This window comes from Erithacus rubecula (genome assembly GCF_903797595.1).
Source record: "Erithacus rubecula genome assembly, chromosome: 3".
In the NCBI taxonomy this organism is placed as follows: Eukaryota; Metazoa; Chordata; class Aves; order Passeriformes; family Muscicapidae; genus Erithacus; species Erithacus rubecula.
The window spans coordinates 132,489,611-132,515,258 of NC_136689.1; the positions used below are offsets into that span (position 1 = coordinate 132,489,611).

At 35.5% G+C, this 25,648-nt stretch overlaps 1 protein-coding gene and 1 long non-coding RNA gene across 4 annotated transcripts in view; one reads left to right on the forward strand and one right to left on the reverse strand.

Moving 5' to 3' along the window:
- Positions 1-25,648, reverse strand: part of CSMD3 (CUB and Sushi multiple domains 3) — a 568,112-nt gene that overhangs the window by 157,406 nt on the left and 385,058 nt on the right. For all 3 annotated transcript variants that reach the window (XM_079302232.1, XM_079302231.1, XM_079302230.1), the window contains 3 exons: positions 15,889-16,080; positions 8,609-8,747; positions 6,357-6,544 (listed from right to left, as the gene is read on the reverse strand). In XM_079302232.1, the coding sequence (XP_079158358.1) occupies positions 6,357-6,544; positions 8,609-8,747; positions 15,889-16,080 (519 nt within the window). The remainder of the gene's footprint in view (positions 1-6,356; positions 6,545-8,608; positions 8,748-15,888; positions 16,081-25,648) is intronic.
- Positions 1-25,648, forward strand: part of LOC306800288 — a 448,386-nt gene that overhangs the window by 156,866 nt on the left and 265,872 nt on the right. The gene's annotated exons all lie outside the window — the stretch shown is intronic.

The window sequence follows — 25,648 nt, forward strand, 5'->3', positions numbered from 1 at the left end:
CTTCAAAGAAACCAGCATTTACTTCTCTGATAACATTGTCACACCACAGGATCAGGTAAGGCTCTGAAGTACAGGCTGAAAACAGTGACATGCTGTCTCAACATCAAGTGCCACAAGGAAGTCTCTGCTGAATAACATAAGATAATGAAACCAAAATCCTGAAAACTGGTATCTCTGTATTGAAAGCCAAGAGAAGCAAGTGCTTTGTCCAGAACATGATGACTTACCACTCCATGCCCAAGTTTCAAAGAGAATAAAGCCATAATAAAATTCTTGAAGATAATATTACAGACGTACCAAATTATAGCAAGCATTCCATAATTATTCTCCAGAATACTTAATAGAACTAATATGCTTTTTCTCCATTATAACACAGAAATGAAGTGAGGGAGAGAGAAGGGGAATAAAACTCAACCTGAGACATGGTTACAGATCAGAACTGCCTTTACAAGTTTTTTCATTTTTGGCCTTATTCCTTCCCCCTTCCTGCTGGAAACTGGAGTGGCCATTTTCCTGGGAACACACCCTTGTGATTTTTTTCTTTGCAACTCCAATTCCCATGTCTCTAGGATTGAGGTTGATATTCTATCTCACTTTCTTGTGTTTTCTCCATGACCAGTTTATCCATTGATTGTCCTTCCCTGTCTTCCTAGGTCTTTACTGCCAATGAGGCGACATTTGACGTGCTCTGCAAAAATTTACAGCATGTGGATCATTTGCACTGGGTTTCTGTATCTTGGGATAACTGCTCAGTATCAAAGTCATGATAAATCACCTGTTGCATGGCTGATTCTTTCAGGTATGGGATACCTCTCCTCATGATGATCCATTTGCCTGATTGGATTATAACTTCTTAGAAGGGATGCCTTTTCTCAAGCCTGGAGGGAGTCACCTTCAGAGGCTGAGGGTTTGTGCCCCATTTTCAAACAGTTTGTCAATGCCCCCTTCCCGAGAAGGGGATCCTAGGTGCTGGACTTTTCCCTCTAATTCCAGATTACTGGCCCTCTTAACCCAGTACAGGCACAGCCAAAGTGACTGTTTGCTGATTGTATGGTCACTGACTTGTTTATGAGCTTTTCCTCTTCCTCCTCATGATGGCTTTTTGGAATAGCCCTCTTCATCCATCATCATTCCTCCTCCTTCCTCTTCTTACTAGGAGTTTCTTTCCTTTCCAAACAAGCATCAGTATTTCTGTTTCTGTGTAGGGGTGACTAATGCCAGCACAGGCTGTTTCTCTGGTTCAGTTGCAAGGTCTGTCATGACAGCTGGAGTAGCCAGAGTTCCCGTGGTTTTGTTGTCAGATCCAGAGACCTCTTCCATTTGAGGATAGTGAATTATGTTGAATAGGGCTTGGTAGGCCTGGGCCAGGTCCCAGCACATTGCAATGATTTGTGTCTCTCTGGGACACAAATAAGATACTTTCCTCATATATTTTAGCACTTTTTCAGCATTCTACACTTGTTCTGAGCTGAACTACCAAAACATTGGAGATGCCCACTGTCTTTAGTATTTGCCCACACTTTCCCATACATCTTGTAACTTCTAGAGATCCAGCTTCAGGGCAGATTTCTGGGCAGTATTTCTAAATTATTGTTTACCCTCAAATAAAACCTGAAACACATGCAGGATACATAGCAATATGAATATGAATATCTCAAGGATACTCAAAATTCTCAAGAACTAATATTGAAATTAGCCTGGAGGAGAATGAAAAGGTGAAGGTGAAAGGAAAGTTGAAGGAGTGGGCCAAATGTTCCTCCTCATCTGCCCCACAGATTGGCTCTCTGAGGAAAAAAGATAAAGGTTGTGATTGTTAATAGTTTTCAAGAGGTGTTTCCCTAAAAGTTCAGATATGACAAAAAAACTGAGCAAAGATACCAGATCAGTCTCACTAACAGGAATTACTTTCTCATTTCTTGAGCCAGCATTACACAGTCCATTGAAATTATATCCTTAATCCAGTCCCCAGAGGTAATAAAAGAAGAATATATAGAAAAAGTAAGTTGTTACATAACCCAATTCTCAGAACAAGCACAACTCTGTCTCCAAACAAATTAACATTGTGACCAGTGACTATTAAATTAACATAATGGATGATTAAAACAAATTTATTTTAACACACTGCAGGTTGGACCTGCAGCCAATTTGCCAAAAATGAACTATTGAGTTTTAGCTCCAGTCAGAAACTAAGGACCAAGCAACTAAGGATCCACAGAGGTATGGGGAGAGAACTGGAGAGGTTGAATTGAGATTACCTGTAGATTGAAATAAAAATGGTTTAATAGCTTAAATAAAATGTAATAATAATAATAATAAAAAAATAATAATAATAACAAAAAATTGTAATGGAAAGGAAAATTTTAAAAAAGAGACAGACATAAAACCCCAGAAAAACCAGTTATGTAAATGAAAAACAATTGCTCATGACCAACAGACTGCTGCCCAGCCAGCACCTCAGTAAGTCCCCCCAAGCCAGAATATCATGTTGGAAAGATGGGGTCAGCTCTTGTGGCTGTTGCAGCTCCCTCCCAGCTGCTGCTTCCCAGACTCCTCACCAGCAAAGCAGCATGAGAAGCTGTCATTAACTTTGTCTAAGTATTGGCCAATGGCAACCAAAACAGCATGTTCTCCACATTATTCTCATCCTAAACCCAAAACACAGCACTATACCAGCTGCTAGGAAGAAAAATCATTTTAACTCAGCTGAAACCAGAACGCTTTGTTCAGGGCTCCTGTCAGTTTGATTCTATACCCTCATAAGATCCTTTGGGTAGCACTGAGATATTCCCCCAAAATGATGTTGTCCACAGATTTGGTCTGTCCCAATCATACAGGCAGTTAACAAAGAGAATACTGGCTGCATTGCTAATCACATTAATACTAGCCAAGAGTCTCCAGTCAGCAGTTCAGCTGATTTTCCACCCATGTTTTTTTATAAAATAATAGACTGGAACCATAGAATCTTAGAATCATTTAGGCTGGAAAAGACGTCTAAGATGATTGAGCCCACCTGTAAGCCCAGGACTGCTAAATCCACCACCAAACCATGTCCCTCAGTGCCACATTTACACATTTTTTAAATACTTCCAGGGATGGGGATTCTACCACTTCCCTGGCAGTCTGTTCCATGATTAACAGCCCCTCTCACAAAGACTTCCTGTCCTAAAATTCAATCTAAACTTTCTCTGGTGTAATTTAAGTCCATTTTCTCTTGTTCTATTGTTTGTGACTTGTGAGAAGAGGCTAACACCCCAATCACCACAAATCAATCAGGCAGTTGTAGAGAATGTAAGGTCTCCTTCCTTTCCTCCAGATTAAACGGCTTCAGCAGTTCCTCATAAAATTTCTATTCTGGACCCCTAAACAGCTTCGTTGTCTTCTGTCCATGCTCCAGCATCTCAACATCTTTTCTGTAGTGAGAGGCCCAAAACTGAACACAAGATTCAAGGAATGGCCATAGAGTAAGAGCTTTGATGATACACCTAAGTTAAGCAGTGCAGAGGAACATTCATCAGATATGCCCAGTAAAAATGGGATAATTCACTAATCAAGTTGACCATCTGCTTAAGGGATTTTGAGCTATCCAAATTTCATAATTCTTGATTTTTTTAATGTGAATTGAAATAGTTTCTCTGTTTATGCCTTTTCTTTTTTAAAGATGTTGAAATACACATTCCAGTTATTATGAGAAAAGCAGGAGATACAACCCTCTCAGGTGAACAGGGAAAATTAGGATTAAGTTGATTCCATTTTCCAACTTCCCTCATTTACATATACACACATTAACACATACCTGCATCCTCCCATTACTTGGATTTTCAGCCCCTTTAAAAATGTGCTGATTGCTACATCATTATGCTGTCATTATGACTCTTTGAAGTAGAGAAAAACATCTTAGTGGAACACATGGGCTATCAGTAATGTTAGAAATAGCATTCTGTCCTGATTACAAAGTTAAAGGGGGATTTGGGGAGGATTCTTTTTGATAGATTTCTCAGATGAAAATAAAGTGCAAGCGCAGCAATATTATATCTGAGAACTGTTTATTGATAAAGAAAGGTAAGTGTTCCGTCGAAGTGGGACAGAAAAAGGGAGAAGAGGGGAAAAGAGAGACGGAGAGAGAAACAGACCAGGACAGATCCCTGCCATGGGCAGATCTGGCGCCCCGTGAGCGCGCCCGGCAGATGGATCCGCTGCGGCTGCCGGGCCGGCTCACGGACACAGCGGGTCTGTGGGTCTGTTCTTGAGGTCAGGAACAGGCTGCAGATCTGTCCCGGCGGTGAGGAACACCCTGCGGGTCTGTCCGGAGGTGATGAACACCCTGCGGGTCTGTCCGGAGGTGTTGAACACCCTGTCGGGGCTCCCGGAGCAGCTGCGGCTCAGGGCCGGCTGGCTGGAGGCGGCTGCTCCGCGGGGAACAGCGGAGCCCTTTCCTGCCCTGGGGTGCAGCTGCCTCGGGATAACAGTTCAGCAGGGCAGGACAGACAGACAGACAGGGAAGAAGTAGGATCGCGGGGAGAAAAAGGCGGGGGGAGAAGGAAGGGAGAAGGGTGAAGATGACCCTCCACGAGAGTCCTGCTCCCTCCAAGAAGCTCAGAAAAAGTGGTCCCAGGTCGCGTTGCAGTTATCTGTGTTTATGTGCTGAGGCTGCTCTCATAGCCTAATTTCCCGGGCATTTTTTCCCGGGTATGCAGGGATCTGTTCCCCGGCTGGAGGGGTCGCTTCCAGCCTGATTGTGGACTCTTCCTCCGCCCTGCTCGGCTGCCAGGCACAGGGCTCCCAGCACGTGTACAACACCCTGAGTAACTTTTCATCTCGTTATAACACATGTTGGGGCATAAATAAAAAACAGGTTGGTCTCTTTCACAAAATAGAACAGCAACACTTTGTTTAAATCTGGATCAAGAATTCAAAGAGACTGTCTCCCTAATAAATCTCCTTCACACTTGGATTAGTGGAAAGGAGGAGCACTTTGATTTCATGACACAAGACTTCATTCAACAGCACAGAAGAAAAAGACTGGCCTCTTCAAAAATAATTTATTTTCTTCAGGAGTTCTGTGATCCTGAATCACTTTCTACAGTACTTCCATCTGCATTTATTATTTTTCAATTTAGTTGGAAAAAAGGAAATATATTTAAGTGAACTAAAACACTTCATACATCTGGGCTCACCATCAACATGATTGAGACCTACTTTTAATTTTTCAGGACTAGCTCATACTGTAGAGAAAACTTCCTTGACATCTGTAGGTTCCAATGACTGTAGGAAAGTATAAGGAGGCTTCATGGACTTTGCAAAGCAATAAATACATTATTCTCTCCCTTCTATACCTTTGCACTTACTAATTGCTCCCAGAATAAATGGAGAAGAAAACAACACCAAGGAGGTCTATAAAAACCCCTATTTTCTTTCTGGTTGTCTTTACAGAATATTTTCATATTCATTTAATAGCAAATATTTCTGTTTCTCAAGCCATGCAGAGGCAGTTATGAAAGTTCCTATTGATTATATATTTTGCAAGTGTATATGTTTTTTGTTTACTGTGCTATGATCTCAGACAGATTGGACAACTCTACTGTGGTTTATCATATAAAGGTCTAGCCAAAATATTTTTTTTTTATTTTCAATATTGGACTCTTAGATTCTAGCATATAATATCATTTCACAGGACCTTAAATGCACCTAAATCAACATGACCTGCTATGTAAAATAAAAAATGAATAAATTCTGGATAAAACATATATATATATATGCTATTAAATTACGCCACTGCACCATTATTTTTGAAACCTGTAAATTGCTGTCTCTATGAGTCATAGATTCATATAACAGTGTAGGTTGGAAGGGTCCTTAAAGATCATCTAGTTCCAAATGCTCCAGCCATGAACAAGGAAGGTTGCTCAGAGCTGCATCCATCCTGGTTCTGAACACCCCCAAGGATGGGGAGTCAACAACCTCTCTGGTCACCTTTTTCCAGTGCCTCACCACCCTCACAACAAAGAATTTCTTCTTAATATCTAATCTAAATTTGTCCTTCTTCAGCTTAAGGCCATTTAGTCCCCCTTGTCCTATCACAACATGCCCTCATGAAAAGTGCTTGCCCACCCCATCTTGTATGCACATTCAAACACTGAAAGCAATCCTACATTCAACATTACAGATAAACAAAATCATACTAGAAACTTTAAGTTAGCAGTCTTTTAACATTATATTTGTATGAATAGATTATTCACATTATCATATTCTCAGGCAAAACAAAAACATCACCAGGCAGAAAATTATGAGAAATTAAACCAAAATTTGCACTCATGCACTGAACTTTGTAAATAAATCAGAAAAAGAGTTTTGTTTACCTTTGTACTCCAGATGGAATCCAGTAAAACTAACAGATCCATCACTCCGAAAAGCCAGATGCATGGTATTTGAGCTGCTCTCTATCCTCTCTGGCAGTTTGCTATCTTGAAAGCTCCCAATCAGTGGGCTATTACTATCTGGCCCATCATAGATATAAAGAAAATCATAATTTGGTTCTATACTGAAGCTGGAGAACAAAAAAGAGAAATATCAGATGGAATACACTTTGCATAATGTTTTCACTATTTTTAGCTTAAATTTGAAATTTACTACCTCTGTTTTAATAAAAGGGAAAAAACCCCTTCACTGTCAGAAAAAAAAAGTTTTGTTGAAGTGCTTTATTAGCAAACACAGAAATACTAGATCTTTTATTTCACACCTTAGAAACAATAATTTCCTGCTAGCCAGAGAAAAAAGGAAAGCTTTCTAAATAGAGAAATTAATTAATAACTTATTTCTAAAGGTTTAGAAAAATAAACAACCTAGATCTATTGGAACCCTTGGCAGAAATGCTTTATCATATAATGTATTAGGCTTCCAGCCAGACTAAACACTTTCAGATGATGATTTTCACATACCTCTGGGAGAAAGAAGCATTTTGCCTATGATAAGTTTAAATAAAAAGATGAAGTATTGAAACATCACATTTTCTTCTGAGCTACATTATAGTTTGTTAACTAACTTAGTTAAATTCAAATTTAATTTTAGTTAAGGACAGAGAGTTAACTTGTGAGATTGTCCCCATAAAAAAAGGAAAGTTTTCTAAAAAGGTAGGTAATAAAAGAATGAAAATCCAAACTATTATGTCTCTTTTTGACAGTAGCCCCTGACTGAAACAAATGTAGGCATTGAAGACCTGGTAGAGCTCCTTTTTTAACTTCTGGATTCCTTCAAAAATATTTTCTTATACAAGAAATTCAAATGTAAAAAGTCAATAGCTTTAATTATTAACGTGTCATAGTTCATCTTGAGTTAAAAGTATGAGCTGGAGTAAGTTCCACTCAAAACACTGTGTAGTCTGTGTAATGGAATATACACAGTAAACACTCTGTAGTGTAATATTCAGTGTTTATAACTCTAGATGAGTCTGTGTGTCATAAATGGGGCAATTGTCAGCAAAGATTCAACCTACTTTGACCAAGACTAAGCTTCTGAGTTTCTACCAAAGATTCATAGCAACTAACCATATTTTGAGATTTTTTTAAACTTAGCATTAGTTATTATCTGGAGTCAAACTGCAAAATGTAAGATGGAGGGTCTCATATCTAAATATAGAATATAAAAAGCAGAATATTCTTAAATATATTGAGCTCATTATATTAAACCAAATCAGGAAAAGAAGTGCTAGTACACAATAAAAAGTTTTCTTACCAACCTACAACATTCTGAAATCACCAACAAAATAATTATATTGTTAATTATGTAAATATAATTATGTGATCAATTTCCTTAGGATAAACTCATGAAAACACATACCATGTTACTGAGCACCAAGAAGAGAAAACTGTATCATCTACCACTCTAAAGAAGTCATCACATTAGCACTGGTCAGAACAATATAAACACCACTTTAGAACACCCAGCATAAGAAGAACTTAAATCTCAAGTACCATTTTTACCTTTTCCTAGTTGGGGTGCATAATTTTCACACATAACATATATATTAATTTACATCATATGTTACATACAGTGCAGACAGCAAAAGTTTCTTTTGAATTCTTTTAAGCTCAATTTAGTCTTGCATTGTGATAAAAGAAAGTTCTAGAACAATTCCATTTAATAGCCAGAACATCAGGAAGTATCTTGGGTATCCCGAAATTATATGGACTAATAAAACTAAATTTAAAGACTACTTTTGAAACTTTGCTTAAATAGCAGGTGTCACATACAAATAGATGAATCAATAGTTTTCATCATTAAAGACTATCCTGTTTGCACACATTTCAGTGAGTTACTCCATGCTGCCTTCTCAGGAACTGAATTTTAGTTAAACTGAGTACCATCTACCTCAGCATTAGTCAGTGTGAACAGAATGCTTTTAAGGAAACAGCAATGAGTTTCCAAGCTCCACCTGTATGTCTACTGATGAGTCTGAAGTATTTACTGTAACTTTTAACAAATATAAGGATTACTAATCCCTTTGATATTCATATTGAGTATACATACGTTACCCTACAGAGATCTGAACAATAATAAAGTTAAAATAATGAAGTTATAAACCCGACTTCAAAAAATATAAGTAGCTGCTTACCTGATAAATGCTAATGATATAACATAATCACTATTAACATTGATAGTCCAGTCACAATCTCTGCTGTGGGGATAAGGATGAGGGAAGTTTGGTGAAAGTATAAAACCTGATGAGCCAGTCAGATTTCCTCCACAGGGAGCTGTGAATAAAAATAGATAGGACTTGAGGAAAGAAGGTAAGAGACAAAGAAGCAACTTGCAGCAATCTGTTCACTGACATTTAGTGTCCTCCAAAAGTTAAACAAGTGAGGTATTTACAAAATTTTAATAGAAACAAACAAAAAATATATTAACATTTTGCCTTAGACAAGTACTAATATTGCCATGTGAAACACCTGGTTTTGAAATCTGTGGCTTTCTGCTTGCATAACATTATTTCAAGGCTTTTTTGAATATACTGTGAACTTGAAAAATGCTTTGGCTACACACATAAAAAGACTTGACTGGATAAGCTTTCCTCTTCTTCCTTATTAAATGCATTCTAAAAGAACCTCCTCAGGCTATGAAACATGATACTTACATTGATAATGCAATTATCTGCCTTTTGACCAGATAACAGTGATTAGTAGTTCAGATCAAGATGGATACAATATAAAGTAAATTTTAAAATGATCAAGTAAGTGCCATCATCAAACTCGGAGTTAAATAAAATAGCTTTAAGCACAATGAGAATAAAAAATTACATTTTTCTATGTGACTTTGAGGTTCCCAAATGTTGTGGGGTTTCGGTCCAGAAAAACAAATAGTAAAAAAGATGGAACATATAATGAAATTTTGTTCTTCAGCATTCCTTATATGAGACTTCATGCAGAAAGAGAATAATCAGGTTTTCTATAAATCATTTTTGAAAGAACTTCTTAAAATGTTATTCAAAAGATTCCAGATAAGATTTATTAAGACTTACAATTTTGAAAGTTTTAATTCTGCTAAGTGTTCATCTCAGCCTAGGAAAGAAATTGATTACTCAGGTCTTCTGTAACAGAGATTCTATGAGGTTTCAGGTTATTTAAATCTCTTTTAGAATCACATAGGTCAATGATTCCAACCATAAACATAACACTGCCAAGTCCACTATCAAACCGTGTCCCTAAGTGTCACATCTGTGGCACATATTTAAAACTCATGTGCTTTAAATATCTCCAGCCACCTCCCTAATCAGCCTGATTCGATGCTTGGTAACCTTACTGGAAGTGAAGAAATCTGTCCTTATATCCAATCTAAACCTCCCATGGTGCATCTTGAGGCCACTTCCTCTCATCCTGCCACTTGTTATTTGGGTGAAGAAATTAGCACCACCCGCAATCCAGCCTCCTTTCAGGGAGTTGCAGAGAGCAAGAATGTCTTCCCTGACCCTCCTTTCCTCTAGGATACACAACATCAGCTGCCTCAGGTGATATTCATTATGCTCTTCTCTGGACCCTTCACTAGCTTTGTTGCCCTTCTCTGGACTCACTCTGTTACCACAATGTCTTTCATACAGTGAGAGGTCAGACCTTAACAGAGGATGCAAGATGTGGCCTCACCAGCACTGAGTCCAGGGGTCAGTCACTGCCCTGATCCTGCTGGCCTTACCTTGCTGATACAAGCCAGGATGCCATTGGATTTCTTGGCCTCTGGGCACACACTGGCTCATGTTTGGCAGGCAACTTGCCAACCAAGGATCCCAGGTCCTTTTCCACTGGTCCTTTCCCATTCATGTCCCAAGCCTGGAGTGCTATATGTTGTAGTGCAGGACTCATCACTTCACCTTATTGAACCTTACAGCAGTGGCCTGGCCCATTGATCCAGCCTCTCCAGATCCCTCTGGAGAAGCAGAGCCTTCCTACCTCTAACAGACCAACACTCCAGAACAACTTAGTGATACCTGAAAACTGAGAGTGTGCTAAATAACCTCATCCAGATCATCAATATGGACATGAAACAGGACTGGCCCCCGTACTGAGCCCTGGGGAACACTGCTAGTGAGTGGCCACCAACTGGCTGTAACTCCATTCACCCTGACTCTCTAGGGGCCCAGCCATCCAGCTATTATCTAACCTCTGAAGAGTTCACCTGTCCAAGCTATGAACAGTCAGTTTCTCCATGAGAATGATGTGGAAAATAGTGTCAAACACTTTACTAAACCCTGGATAGTTAATATCCCCAGAGCAGGTGTCCTTGTTGTACAAGGAGTATAGGTTGCTCATGCAGACATTGCCTTTCATAAATGTCATCCGGGCCTGATCCTCTGATTGTTCTATATGTGCTGTGTGATTGCACTTGAGAGGATTTGGACAGATAAAGATGATATGTATAGGTATAATTCAATCTACTGACAAATATACAGAGTATTTCCTAATATAATGAGAAATGCTGCATCCAGCTCTGGGGCATCCAACACAAGAAAGACATTGACTCTTTGGAGAGAGTCCAGAGGAGGGGTGATCACGGAGATCAGGAACACCTCTCCTATGAAAATTATCTGAGACAGCTGGGATTGTTCTGCCTGGAGAAGACAATGCTCCAGGAAAACTTATGGTGCCTTTCAGTGCCTAAAGAGGGCCTAGCAGAGAGCTGGAGCGGGATTTTTCACAAGGTTATTCAGTATCAGAATAAGGGGGAGTTTTAAGTCTTAAGCTTAAATGTAGGTTTAGATCAGGTTTTAGGAATAAATTCTTTACTGGAAGGGTGGTGACACTTAGAACAAGTTTTCCATGGTTTTTTGGATGCCTACCCCTAGAACTGTTCAAGGTCAGGCTGGATGGGGGCGTTGAATAATTTGGTCTAATGAAAAGTGTCCCTGACATGGTAGGAGGGTGGGAATTAGATGGTCCAACATAAAGCACTCTGTGAATCTATGATTCTATGAACTAAATCACAGGTCATTTATGAATTCAAGGAAAGCAAGTAGAACACTCAAGTAGATTAACACATCCACAGTCACAGTGCATATGAGTATAGTCTTTCTACATTTTACATATCTATTTATATTAAAAGAGAGTAATGAATAGCAAAATTAACTCAAAACAAAGCAAAACACCAAAAAATTAGAATCTTAATTTATATTTTGGTATTAAAATTGATGATGAATCATAAAATCATCACTTTGTGTAAAAGCAGTTAGAAGTGGAAACAATGTCTGGATTTTGAAACACAATAATATCACAAATTATTAGTACTAGCAAATGCATAAAATATATATTCCAGGCCTAGCACAATTTGTTTTGCTTTTTTGACAACCACCAAATACAATTTTTATGACAATAACATTTTCCCAGACGTTTTCATTTGATAGATAAAGTTCCATTAGCTACAACTGAACAGACGGGAGAAACTTCATTTTGTATGAAACATTTACTTAGTTTTACAATATGGATAATAATTGCAATTTTTTTATCTTCAAAGAATTAAAATTCGTATTTTTTCTAATTAAAAGCATCTGTTGTTGAATGTTCCTTTGTGACAATTTCAAAATGAGTAATATTAAATTATTATAAAACAATACAGGTCAATTAATTGCAAAAGAGTTCACTGTAACTTTCTGTAGCCTTGTTGATGTAAAAGTTCATACAGGTTGTATGGAATGCAAAGGCTGCTCATCAGCTGGAACTAATGCTCTTCAGTATAACCCTGTACATTCCTCTTTTTTGTGTACTTTAATGGTTCAGGTTGCACTCTCTGCATATCCTAGGTTTGAAAATGTGAAGAATACCAAAGAGGATATTTAGGTTATTCACTGTAAATATGTTTCACTGAAATGACCAAAAACTGTATGAGTCTGATGATATTTTTGAAGTACTCTGAACTGGCATATAATGATACAAGGAAGTTAAATGATATGTCCATGTTCCAGAGTAAATTCTGTCAATATCTGCATTCATTATACTTTTCTGAGGTCTTGATTTACTTCAGTTCCCTGTTAGTTCACTGATAGAATATTTTCATATTAGCAACTTCTTTCCTGTATACCTATTCTTACTTTACACAAATCAGCAGTTACCTTTTCTGTTTACAGTGTCCCCATTTAACTCTTGCCAAGGTCTGTTGATAATCAAAAAGGGAATAAATGGAAAGTACACTAAGCTACACAGACGGCTACAATATATTTCATTTCAAGGTATGCCATTAGGAGCAGTAAAAAATAATAGTGAACAACATGATCTTCAACTTTGCAAAATATCTCCCAGATAGAGTTTTCTTCAGATAGAATGGTTTCAGATTATATTAATTTTCAGTTCATATGACAACAAATTGAGAATGTTAACATTATCAAATGAAAGACAAAAGTTAGTAAATTATGTTTCCTTTTCCAGTTTACTATCTTCTCTAAACTTAGTCATAGATTTTCTTAAATTCTTATGTGTTTCAGAATCCATAATTTTCTGAATTTAATGTGTAGAAAGTTATTATTGCCATAACCATATTTTTAACTGACGACAGATCAGCTCTGAAAACAAAGCTTAAGGAACATCTTTTATTGTATTAAAGGTAAGACTGAACAAATATAACAGCCCATCTAGAAAGAAAGGCAAATGTCAAAACACTATGAAAAATGTATTTTTTATGTGTTATGCAGTAAAAATCTGACATAGGGTATGTGAGCCTATGTTTATAAACCTCTGTGTCGACACAGTGGTAAGCAAGCACTGAGCCTTGCTGTCTCTGCGATGATCTCAGCACTCATTTTTTTTCTAAATGAAAGGGGCATAGGTTGGGGTGTTTTTTATTTAAAATCTATTTAATTTCTCTAGGAGGCAAGAAAATCTTATTCCACAGCTTTCATTTATTTATTTATTTATTTATTTATTTAATGTTTTGCTTCTTAAGAAAAGAAACAGTATATACAGCTTCATTTGCTTTTTTTAAGACATATTAAATAAAGAATCATAGCATAGTTTGAGTTTGAATGGAACTTTAAATATCATCTAGCTCAACTCCTCATGATGACCAGGGACTTCTTCAATTAGATCAGGTTTCTCAGAACTCTGTCCAGTCTGACCTAGAATGTTTCTGGGGGAACATCTCTCCGGGCAACCTGCTTCAATTCTTTGCCACCCTAACTGTAAAAAATTTCTTCCATATATCTAGTCTGAAGATAAGTTTAAATAATCATAAACAATTATGAAAAGACTTCTAAAATTTTTCTTCGTATTAGTTTCATATAGATGATTTTGAGGAGAGCACCACTGGAATTAAGTGGCTACAATAAAAATATTTTTTTATAAATATGAATGTGAAAAACAAGACCTTGCCTGAAACTAAACAGTAAAAAGAAACAAAACCAAGCCACAAGAAAAAAAAGAAAGACCTATGTATTTCCAAAGAAAGTCTGAAACCTCTGAGAGACAGTCTATACTTCCCCTAAAAATATAGTTAACCTGAATCCTAAAATGCCTTTTTGCATACTAGAATTTTTAATTTCATCCCTGAGGAAACTAAGCAAACATAATCACTTAAGATTCAGATATCTAAACAAGATTGAACACAGAAAATCTTTGGAATGGAAACCTTGGAATGTAGCTATTTTTGCAGCACAGGCATAAGCCAAAGGACTGTCTTTTTGGCAGAAATATGCTCTCAAATATATAGTTTCTCAGAATATCTTTAGTATATAAGAATATCTAATTACTATCTTTCATTCAAACACATGAATCATTATTTAATTCTTGGTTATTTTCCCATTGCTACTACCTTTGAAATGAAGATGTTCTTAAAATTTTGCAGGGCAAAACTAAGGGAATTTTAAAAAACAAGGCACTCCCACAGGTAAGAACAATTAAAAAGTACATTTACCTAGTTTTGAGCATTAATAATTAAGAGGTTTGAAAATACACTTTGATGTGTAAAGAGCTAATAAAATAGACCTAGAACATAGTACAATTATACACCTTAGGAATTATTCCTGCCTCTTATTCTTTCCTCAAAATTATGTTTGTTTTTTTCTAAAACTTTGAGTAACTATGATGGTGTTGAAGTTATGTGTAGGATAAGTATTGCACAGTTTACAGGGATGGAAGCAACATTAATGAATATATTACAGCTTATGAGAAAAAAAAAATCAATGAACTTCAGGGTGCACTGAGCTATAGTACACAATTTTGAAATCACTTAGCTCTAAGGCAAGGTTTGCACACTGTAGTCTATTAGCAGTTCATATTCCCCAAGAATGTATCATTATAGGAAATCAATAGAGGATAACTTCATGCTTGATATTTGGACAAATAAATCATCATAATAAGCATTCTTGCTACTCTGTGTACAGCAGGTGTTCTTGCATGAAGTGTGGAACTTACCAGTAATAGATAAATGGATGCATGCAGCTAAAAATCAAGTGCATGCATATTTAATATGTGCTACAGAGAGAATATCAGTTGAGCACCTACACTTGCATTTAATCCATTTTGCAATTTTATCAACTCAGTATTGATAGTGATTAAAACTTCTACTACTGCTTTATAATAGGGTAATTATTTATCAGTTGAGACATATACTTTACAAACAGCAATATCAAATAAGACCAGCATGATAAAAGAACATTTTAACTTTAGGGCCCAGAGCCCTAGAATTTCTTTTATTTTTTTCACTTAGATATCTAGATGTTCAGTTTCAGTTACCATTACTATAAAATGCATATTTTCACATACAAGTATTGTAAGAGATGAGAAATAAAATATTATTTTACTGCAGTTTCCCAGAAAATAGTCTAGACAGTTCTTGTCTTCAAGCCTATAAACTCACACTACACAGAAAGGAGAGTAAGAGCAGAGAAAATAATGCTTTAACACATTAGGTAGAATAGCCAAGACACCAAGTGAGCACTGTAGTGTTTGCAAACACCTGTCTGCATATGCATGAACAGGTAGATGGTGTGCATGCAGAGGATATGCAAATAGAATGCAGATCTTACTTGTAACAGCTAAGTCAAGTTAAGTTTATTAAAGGAAAGAGTGTTTGAAAGCTCTATGGTGTTCCTTGCAGTTGTGATCTCTGGCAAGTTCCTTCCCACAATGTTTCTCCAAAAACAGACTATCAAGGATAACAGTCATTGGCACTGACTTATTTGCTTTCTCTGTCCCAGATCATCAAATTATAAATTAGATGGCCCAGAGAGGGAGAGCACAAGAACCATTATACTAACAACTACAGAGGAAAGATTTTGGTTAAAACTACCAGAGGTTGATGTAAAATAATTTTTAAGATGTGCAGTGCATGTAATTTCTTTAAACAAATTCCTAGAACAGTGTGATTCATTACACAAGGGTTTCTATTTTTAGGAAAGTAGTATTAATTTTTTCTGCATACCTATACAGACTGGTGGGTTTGGCTGCCAGAAGTACCGGTTTTCTACCTGAATGCAGGTTATTCTCTCATCTCCTTGAAGTTCATAGCCAGGGTCACACTGAAAAATGACAGTGTCTCCAGGTTCTCTTCCATCACCATTTCTAGTTCCATTCATGGGCACACCAGGGTCCCGACAGGCAGTGGCTACAGAACCTAGAAGCAAAGTGAAAAAAATATAAATACATGATTGATGAAAAACCCAGCTTTTCAATATTTTTTTTTATCCATTTTGTTACATTTTTCTAATCAGGAAGCTCTGAAAATTCAAAATTTTCTTAATCACCTAAAAAATGTTGAAAAACCATCCAAGAATCTGCTGCTTTTATACTATTCATCTTTGATACCTCCTTTAGTTATTAAAAGTGTCTAATTCTTCTTTTGGTTTTATGTGGGGTTTTTTTGTTGGTTTTTTTTTTTTTGTTTGTTTTTTTCTTTTTGTTTGTTTGGGGATTTTTGCTTTGTTTTTTGTGGGTTTTTTTGTTTGTTTGTTTGGGTTTTTTTGATGGTTGGTTGGTTGGTTTTTTTCTTTTAATTTCTGTGAAGCACTGCAGTATATAAAAAGGAAAAGAGGAGATTTCCTATTACCCTGGGCATTTAGCACTTTTAACTTAGAGCAATTTTTAAGATGAATAAAATTAAAAGCAGAATAAGGTCTTCAGGTTTTCCAATTAAGATATGATTTCACATGTCTTCAATTCTCCACAATTCTATAGTTCATAAATATATCTATGGTGTAACATTTAGCTGTGACCTTAGAAATTAATTTCATTGATCACTCATGTCTATACCCTTGCACATGACCTACCTACAATACTAGACTTTTGTAGTAACAATAAAGAAATCACTAAAAAATACACATGCATTTAGTGTGAGAGAATGTACAGCTATATATAATGCATAACTATGTATTATTATTAATATAAAATACAATCAAAATTACTACAAAAAAGAATAAAAATGTATTTTCCTCATGATCAACATAAGAAATATATTATGCACAATAATATGTAAGCTTAAGCAAAAAATAAGTTCATCAACATTTATTTCAGTAAATATTATTGCCTACTAACATTATAGGACTAAAATACGTTATACATACTACAAATAAATACCAAATGTCAGACTTGCCTGTGGAACTAGTCCCACTGAGCTCAGCAATCTGTGTAACACAAACACAAAGTGACAGTACTGAGATTTAATTTAGATGCTCTCTTTCTGGGTGGGTAATACCAGCAGACAGCAAACTTTTCATCCAAAATGTGTGTGGGCTTTGTATTTACAACGTTTTTGAAGAGCAAATTTTGGTCTAAATAATTTATTTTTCTAAAAAAACCCAACAAATACCAAATACCTTTCTTTCCAGGATGTACTTAATAAAAAGTATAAATGACTTTATACAGCTATTAGGATTTTAATGGGGTTGTTTTTTCACATAGAAAACACTGACTATAGGGAAAAAAATCCCCACAAATAAATCCAAACAAAACAAAAAATAAGTATGAACAGAAGTAAGGGGGAATTTTCCTTCTTAGTTCTCAAAGATTAAGTACGTATTTTTTTTAAAATGTTTCATAATAAATGAAAGACAAATATTTTTTTACATTGTCATGCAATTTTTTAAAAGTTCTGCATTAGACACTACCATGACTCTTGTTTGTACCTTAAACATGCTGCTGGGTTTAAACTTAGAAAAAATAGTACTAAAATATGAAATTACTAAATTCACTGCACTGTACTAGCAGGTCTTGCAAATGTTGCATGCAAGACAATATGGTAAGAGATGGATTACACTTGAATAAAATGTCATCAAATATGAAAAGATTCAGAAGGTTCTTAATGCAGGTCAGAAGTAAAAGGAAAAAATCCTTGAGGTAAACTTAGATTGAAGGAAGCAGTAAACCCAGTCATATATTAATGTGCATCTCTCCCTGCTGAGAACTCAGGACACACTCAATCTTTTGATTGGTGTTGGCCAGTTAGAACAGTCCATATTGGAGAGAAACTGTGTTCTGCCCACTTTAATATCATCTGCCTTGAATTTCGCCATAAACAAGAAAAACACTTCTCTGCTTCATCTAAAACATGCAATTCCAGAAGAATGGGGGCTGTTTCTTACTAAGAATTTGCAATTAATCTTGAAGGGCCAAAGAGAGAAAGATGTTGGCATGAAACTTGTTATTGTCTATACATCATATTGCTCTTAGTAGATTGCATCATTCTGCAAAAATATTGAATATGGCTGAAGAAGACATGAAGGGGCCACACAAGAATTTCTGTTTAAATCTGTTTGGGTTTTTTAATCACTTAGTAATATTTATGCAAATTAATTTTATGATATGAGGTTTGTGTGCCAAATTTATAACCTTACCCTTATTTGCCCTGTATAGTAGTTATCTTGCACGCTTGCATGCTTGCTCAACCCACCTCCTGGTCTTTTGGCTTTGTAGCCAAATGGATGAAGCATGGATTGGATAAGTGGAGTATGAAATTGGTGGAAAACAGGTTGGTGTGCCAAGTTCAAAGAGTGTCCATGATCCAAAACCTAGGAGCTGATTAGCAGCAGTGTCCCTCAGGGGTGGTTGTTGACTTCAATATTCGTTAAAGATGGGGACAATGAGACAAAGTTAGCTTTTGGCAAGTTTACAGACACTGGAAGATCAGTTTATATGCTTTAGTGCAGGGATGCTATTTAGGGAGGTCTCAGTAGGCTGGAGAAAAAGCCAGAGAAAAACTTCATGAGGTTCTAAAAAGGAAATCATCCAGGACAAATTAATCCCAGGAAACAATTGAACAGAGAGCAATTTTACGGAAAAGGGATATGGAAGACAAGAGCTCTTCTAGGAAGCATGTGTGCAGCAAAAGCACAAACATACCAGTCAGAAGATGCAACAAGCAAAACTCCAGATGTATAAAAGAATACACTTTCTTTTAAATTTTGCAAATTCACACTAAATACACACAGATCTAATTAAAAAAATAAAATCACTTATTTAAGACTGGATTTTGCATTATAACACTAGAATGCAAAAGAGAGCTTCTCTGCTCCTATGCAATCATCTGGGGTTTAGACTTTTAAGTAGATGATTTCTAGAAGTCTAACTCTCATTCATTTCAGTGTTTGTTCAGCATTTTGCAAGTCTCTATTAAAAGTATGAAATCTAAGTGAAGGATTTATGAACTGGTTTGACAGACCATGTGAGCTCAACAAGCTGAAAAAAACCCATTAATTTATTCTGAATGAACAGGATGTAAGAAAGGGAAAGAATTCCATTAAAAGTACTGAATATATAATCATTTATTAGGTTAGATTTGCCTAAAATCTGTGGGAATTTTTGCTTTTATCTTCTCCTTAAAGTGCTACTTAAAGGAAGAGAGAAAAAACAACCTGCCTAACACTACTGCTACTACATGATATGTGATCTATTTATTCATGTATTGCATGACATTTTCCTCAATATCATCATCAAGATAATAAAACAGGGACGAGTTCTTAGTGAAAAGCACACTAAGAGCTACAAAGCTACTAAGTTGAAGCACTTAGTAAAATTTTTCACACAGCCTTTGGAGATACAGGAAGATAAAAATAGTTAATAGCCTTAGAAAGGTATGCATACTGGACAATTCAAACATATATACAAGGTTTAGAAACATCTTTTGCTCTAAACTTTAATTTATATTTATATAACAATCTGTATCTTTTTCTTGTTCATGTTTTAAGTCTTTCACCTCCATTTCAACATATGCACATACCTACACAGAGCATTTCAACAACTAGAACTGGCAGATTTAGATACCAAATTTCAGCTGCTATTTTACTTTGAGGGTAATTTGAAATGGTGGTAAAGGCCTATGTAAATAAATTATGGTAGAATGTTTTATATATATATATGCAAGTTTGTTTATTTTTTTCTTGCATATCACAATACTTTATGATGGAAATAAGTGAGCATTACAGAATTCCTAAAAATGACTGTTTCCTTAATCTTCATTTTTTTACCCAATTCATTTTAAAGAGAACAAACCAGGAGAAGGTATCCAGAGTTCCACAACTACAATAAAATTAAAACATAAATTATTCCTTCATGGTATTCCTGAAAACCGCATATCTTGCTTTGTAAGCACATGTCTAAAATCAACTTTTTTAATTAGGAGTGGGATTAATTTAACTTAATCTTGGCCGTGCAAAGCTAGATGTCTTATTAATAAGCTTTTTCCCCAGATTAGCTCTGCAATCAGTATCACATGGGAGAAACTTTTACTTAAGCTTGGCACTTTACATTCTCATTTTTTTCCATTGAGGCATAGATAATTTATATTAAATGTGTAATTTATATTTTAATAATAAAACTGTTGGCAATTTTTTTTTCTTATTTGTTGTCATATATTTACCTCAAAAAGGAGGTGTAAATTTTTTTGATAAATAAATTCGCCAGAATAAGAATTCTCAAACAATTTTTTTTGAGGGAAAGATTTAAAAATAGTTATGTAAAAAAGAGACTGGAGAAAGATTATCTCCATACTGTATGTAATTATAGAATTAATGCATCTCTGGAGAGTTAGCATGTATTATCCATATATTCAAACTTAATTTCTTAATCACAGCTTTCTGTCATGTCTGCTATAGTCATAAGGGTTTTTTTTCATGTGCCTGACTCTAGCCCATCACTACTACTGTTAAAAGCTGTGTATGTTTGCAGGGTTTTTTTTTTCATTTCAGAGAGGTTATTTGTGTGTTTTGCCCTGCATTGTCAACTCCGTTTGCCTCTTTAATATGTTTAATTTTATTAATATTCCTTTTCATTACCTACTTCCAGCCTATTTCTTTTTCTCCTTTTACGTGTCAATACTGTTTATGAACTGCATATTCCAGTATAAGAAGTGGATTTTTTCTCCTATTATATATTCAGGGACCTCAATTGCCACCTTCATCATTCCCCATGAAAATTTATGGAGTTAACAGAATTCTGGGAATAATAAAATTCCTGATGTCTTTGATAGTTTACTTTAAATGCAATCTTGACAGCTTTCTGCAAAATAAACAGAGCAGGCTATCGGAATTCCCCATAAATTCATGTATAAGCACTAAAGTTCTTTGTGATGTATTAGAGTTGATAAAGTAAGAAAAGAATTCCTCATATTTTATTCTGCTACAATTATTGTAAACTCAGAGTTTAGGAATTATTGCTAGTAAACTGTGTAATTAATGTAATCCATTAAATTCTTACTAAAACCATTTTTATGGGAAATAGACAAACCTCAGATGCATCTATTACCTAATCTATGCAGCATAACAGGTGCAAGAGTGACTCTGTGTGTAGCACAAACCTGTGAGTGATCATCTGAGGGCCTTTATTCCCTAATGAAGATAGAGAAATGCAGAAACCTATTTTATTTTTTCTCTTGGCACAGCTAGTTTAGAGCAATCACACTGCAATCAGTCAAACCATTTGGCCTAGATAAAGAAATAAGAGACAATTCTTGATCAAAAATTCCAGGATAGGGATGAATGCAGCTCATGCTCAAACTGTTAAGTAGGTGAGAGATTAGTGAACATTTTGGATACATAAAGTTTATATGTCTCTCTCCAAGCTTAGAGTGACAGAAAGTGTTTCAGCATAGTTATTAAGCATTTCTGAGCTGAGTCTGTTTGTAAAATAAAACTCCAGATTGTGTTTTGGTTTGCAGTGGGGCATGGTTTTGGAGCAGATAAATAGCTTTCATTTGGATGAACCTAAATTTGAAGATACACTATTGAACCATGTTAGAACGACTCTGAGCTAATATCTCTGAACAGAGTTGCCAGCAGTGGTTCAGTACCAGCTGCTTCCATTATGTATCAACTGCTCCAGGTTGTTCTGTGTGATGTGCTGACACAGGAATAACCAAAGGCCACACAAGTGAGATTTAATATCTCAGGTAGCCATATAGACATATTCTCTAACTTAGGCTTTGAATATGAGATCATCAATCTTCCAAAAAACAAGTGCCATTGCACAGGCGGAAATATTTACTCTAAATATTTACTCTGCAAGGTTGTTTATCTTACATAGCTCCTGCTAGGTGACTTGAATGAATGGGCAGAATCTTGTTTAGAGTCTTCGCAGCCAAGCCATGCAAAAATTCAGTTCCCTTCCTCCCACAACATGTTTAAATTTTTCCTAATATCATTAATATAAACAGATTCGCATTTTGTGAGCAGTGGAGAGCAGGAAGTATCCTAAATAATCTCTTTACAAGCTGAACAATACTGTGCAAATGCTCCCGCAGAGCCACAGAAACCATTAAATCTTCATTCAACCACATCCAGAAAATATGTAAACACAGATCTATCTAGAAGTGTCCTTTACATGGGGAATAAAAGAATTTTGATACAACTTTTTAATGATAAGGCACAAAAGTATATTTAATCCAAAAATCAGATAATTAAATATTCTAAATTGATTATTCCTGCTTCAGAAGTGGGAAGTTACTGCCAGGGTCAGAAAGTTTCTGATAGTTTATAAGCCTAGGCAATTTAATAGGTGACTGAAATGTTCTAAAAGGACAGCTCTATTTTCATGCAGGAAAGATACCTTGAAATATAGCATTAAAAGTGGGACAAGGTTATAATAGACTCCACTGAGGCTGGAAACAATACTATAAATGTCTTGGGATTTCTTGGTGTTAAGAGTGATTTCTAAATTTAATGTTCTAATGCATGCTGAGTCAAATATAATTAAAGAGTCTGAATCTCAAATCTGGAGAATTAAGGGGAAAAAAGAAATCTCTTTTCTTTTTTTCTTGCTTTTTTTTTTCTCTTTTTTCTCTTCCCCCAGAGACCACAATCATGTCAGCAGCTTCAAGCCTTCCAAATTTCAAGCTCTTCCTGACACAAATCATGTCAAAAATATTATTATATGCTTATTTAAACCAACACATTCTTTCAAATTCCTATGACTTTAAATAAAGGCTTTCTAGTATTGCTGCTCTTTCAAACTCACATCAGCCTGAACCAATCCTCACTGCATCTTCAAAATTCAAATTGTCTCAGAATCCACGTAATACCTTTACCCATATGGACACTGCAGTCTCCCTGAATCTCTAATGCTGTTTGAGAACCAGGTAAGCCTGGTATTTGCTATCTCAAATCCAACCTTCTATATAACTTCTCCTGAAAAAGAAAGAATAAATTATCCACAGCATTTTCATTGTGTTCTACCAACAGAGGCACTGCTGATAGCATTTCTTTAATCTATTTTTAACTTTCCTTTCTGCTGTAGATCTAACAGAGATTCAGAAGCATAGTCATTGTAATTCTTAAGTAAATTCTAACCACAGACTCCATTTGTTGATTTTGCATGACTTCATGGATTCTATCTAAGTTTGTCAGTTTTTGTTTAAAGATTAAAATGGGAAAATATTAGGAATAAATCATAGAATCAGAATTTCATTTGGGACAATGCATCCCTTCAACGAAAAAATTTAATATACTGCACAGGCAGGATTTTTGTGTTGTATAGGAAGGTCTCTGTGTTAAGGAAAATTCCCCCATCCAACTCTCTTGGACCAATTCTGGCAGTCACACTTGCATAGCCAAAGCTTGGGCCAAGATTTCTTCACAGCTGCACACCCCACACTCACACAGTCAGAAAAAGTTTCCTCACCAGTTTGACCCTGTCTCAGACATCAGCAGAACTTGTTTTAAAATTCTTGTTTACACTGCAACCTGGTATAGTCTCTTTTTGGGGAGGCTGGGGGGAGCAAATGGAGGAAGAGGGCAACAATGGATATTAAGCTTTTTCTTAAGTGTCCCTATCTGATTTTTCTATCAGATATCTTAGGATTATAAATAGGTTATCAGAAAGGATAGGTTATGGTGTTTACTACTTCATACATTACTTTTTGTTTTTGTCAATCTATACTAGTTGTTAAAATCATCCGAAGCACTACACTTCTCTTACCGTGTCTTATTGGCAACCTTAAGAACTGTTTTATTTCCAGTTCATAAGTAATAATATTTTTTTCCATTAGTATGAACTCTTCAGTTCAGAACAGGTAATATTTCTTAAGCATTATCTCAGACCTTTGGCACTGAGTGTGAAACTCAGGCCCAAATAAATAAATTGACATATGGGTTCAGATAATTTCTGAAACTCAGCAGAAAATGGATTTTGTGACTATTTAATCATGCTGCCAACACACTTCATCTAGGAAGAAGTGTTTTGAAAATCTTAATTTAATTTAGATTGAATGTTTAGGGTTTGGAGTTTTTGGAACCTTTTGGTTCTTTAAAGCTTTTATGCAAGTTCCATTCTATGTCAGACCATGTATCCTTTGAATTTACATGTGAATACAGTGAAATAGAAATAACTCCTCACAAAGAAGAAATGATGAAAACCTTGGACTACACACAAGGGCTACACAGAAGACAAAGCATTGTAAGTTGTGGTCACGGGCCATTTTATTCATTATTGGTAGCAAAAGAAATACAAAGGAAGGAAAGCTTAATTGAGATTATACTCCTTATGCAGTAAATGGAGTCACATAATTTTGGTCCCAAAACAGCATAAAGAGGCAAACTATATTATTAAACATAGGCTATTTGATCATCAGGCATCCTTATATCCTCATTCTATGATTTGATACTTGGAATAAAATCATACAATTGTGATTGTGGATATGGACCAAATCATAATGCTTCTCTGTTGTTGCCACATCTAAATATTAGGAAGGCACTTGGTGCACAAAAAAGAATAACCTGCATAATTTGACAAATTTTAGTGACTAATACAAAACAGAAAATAAAATTTATGCTATTAATTAAATCTTCAAAGTATTTTAGTTGAAATAATTCCAAAGATTTGTGTCATTGCATAAATATTTTGCTCTCTGGTGATCTATTTTGATCAATAATTGACTTGGAATAATTCAATGGAAGAGACTGGATTAACTAAAGGAAAAAAATATAAGGAAGTTAGAAAACTTTCTCTGAAATAAAAAAAAATTAATTTTATTTATAATAATAAGAACCACACACGTATATTTTTGCACTTCCAAACTACCGTGCTATACACACAATTATAAATATCTGTAATGGACTTCTTCTGCAAGTAAAACAACCCATTGGAACTGAAAATTAGAAACATAAAGCAAAATGTTAAATTTTATTATTCTGTAAAATAAAACATAGCATCAGATTTTTCAGATATGAAGAATAGCTTTCCCACATATAAAATTGAAATATTAAAATAAAATATTTAACTGAGACACACAACATTTGAAATTTGGAACCATTTTAGCTTGATCTCCCTGAAATGCCATGTCACAAGTCAGACAAAGTCAACTTTGCATATGTAAATTTAGGACAGGTGAAAAGACTTTCTATTCATACAAATCAAAAGGGTCTGGACAAATGATATTTCATGGGGTTTAAAATCAGGAATTTCAATCATAAATATAATTAAGTTACTTTTATGGTGACATGGCAGAGAGAAGGATTTGTTTATCTATATTGTTAAAATTACTTATAATGTCACAAATTTCTTTTGATACTTCCTTTCAGCTTTCACTTATGAATACTATAACTCCAGGTCTCTCTAGCTACAACTCATTACCAAGGCATTTTACATGAAAATATTAAATGTATTTGCCCGCATAAAATTCACATGCCCTCTATGCTACTGAATTAAGATGACAGCTACTAAGAAGTTATTGTTATTTACAAACTTGTGACAGGATAACA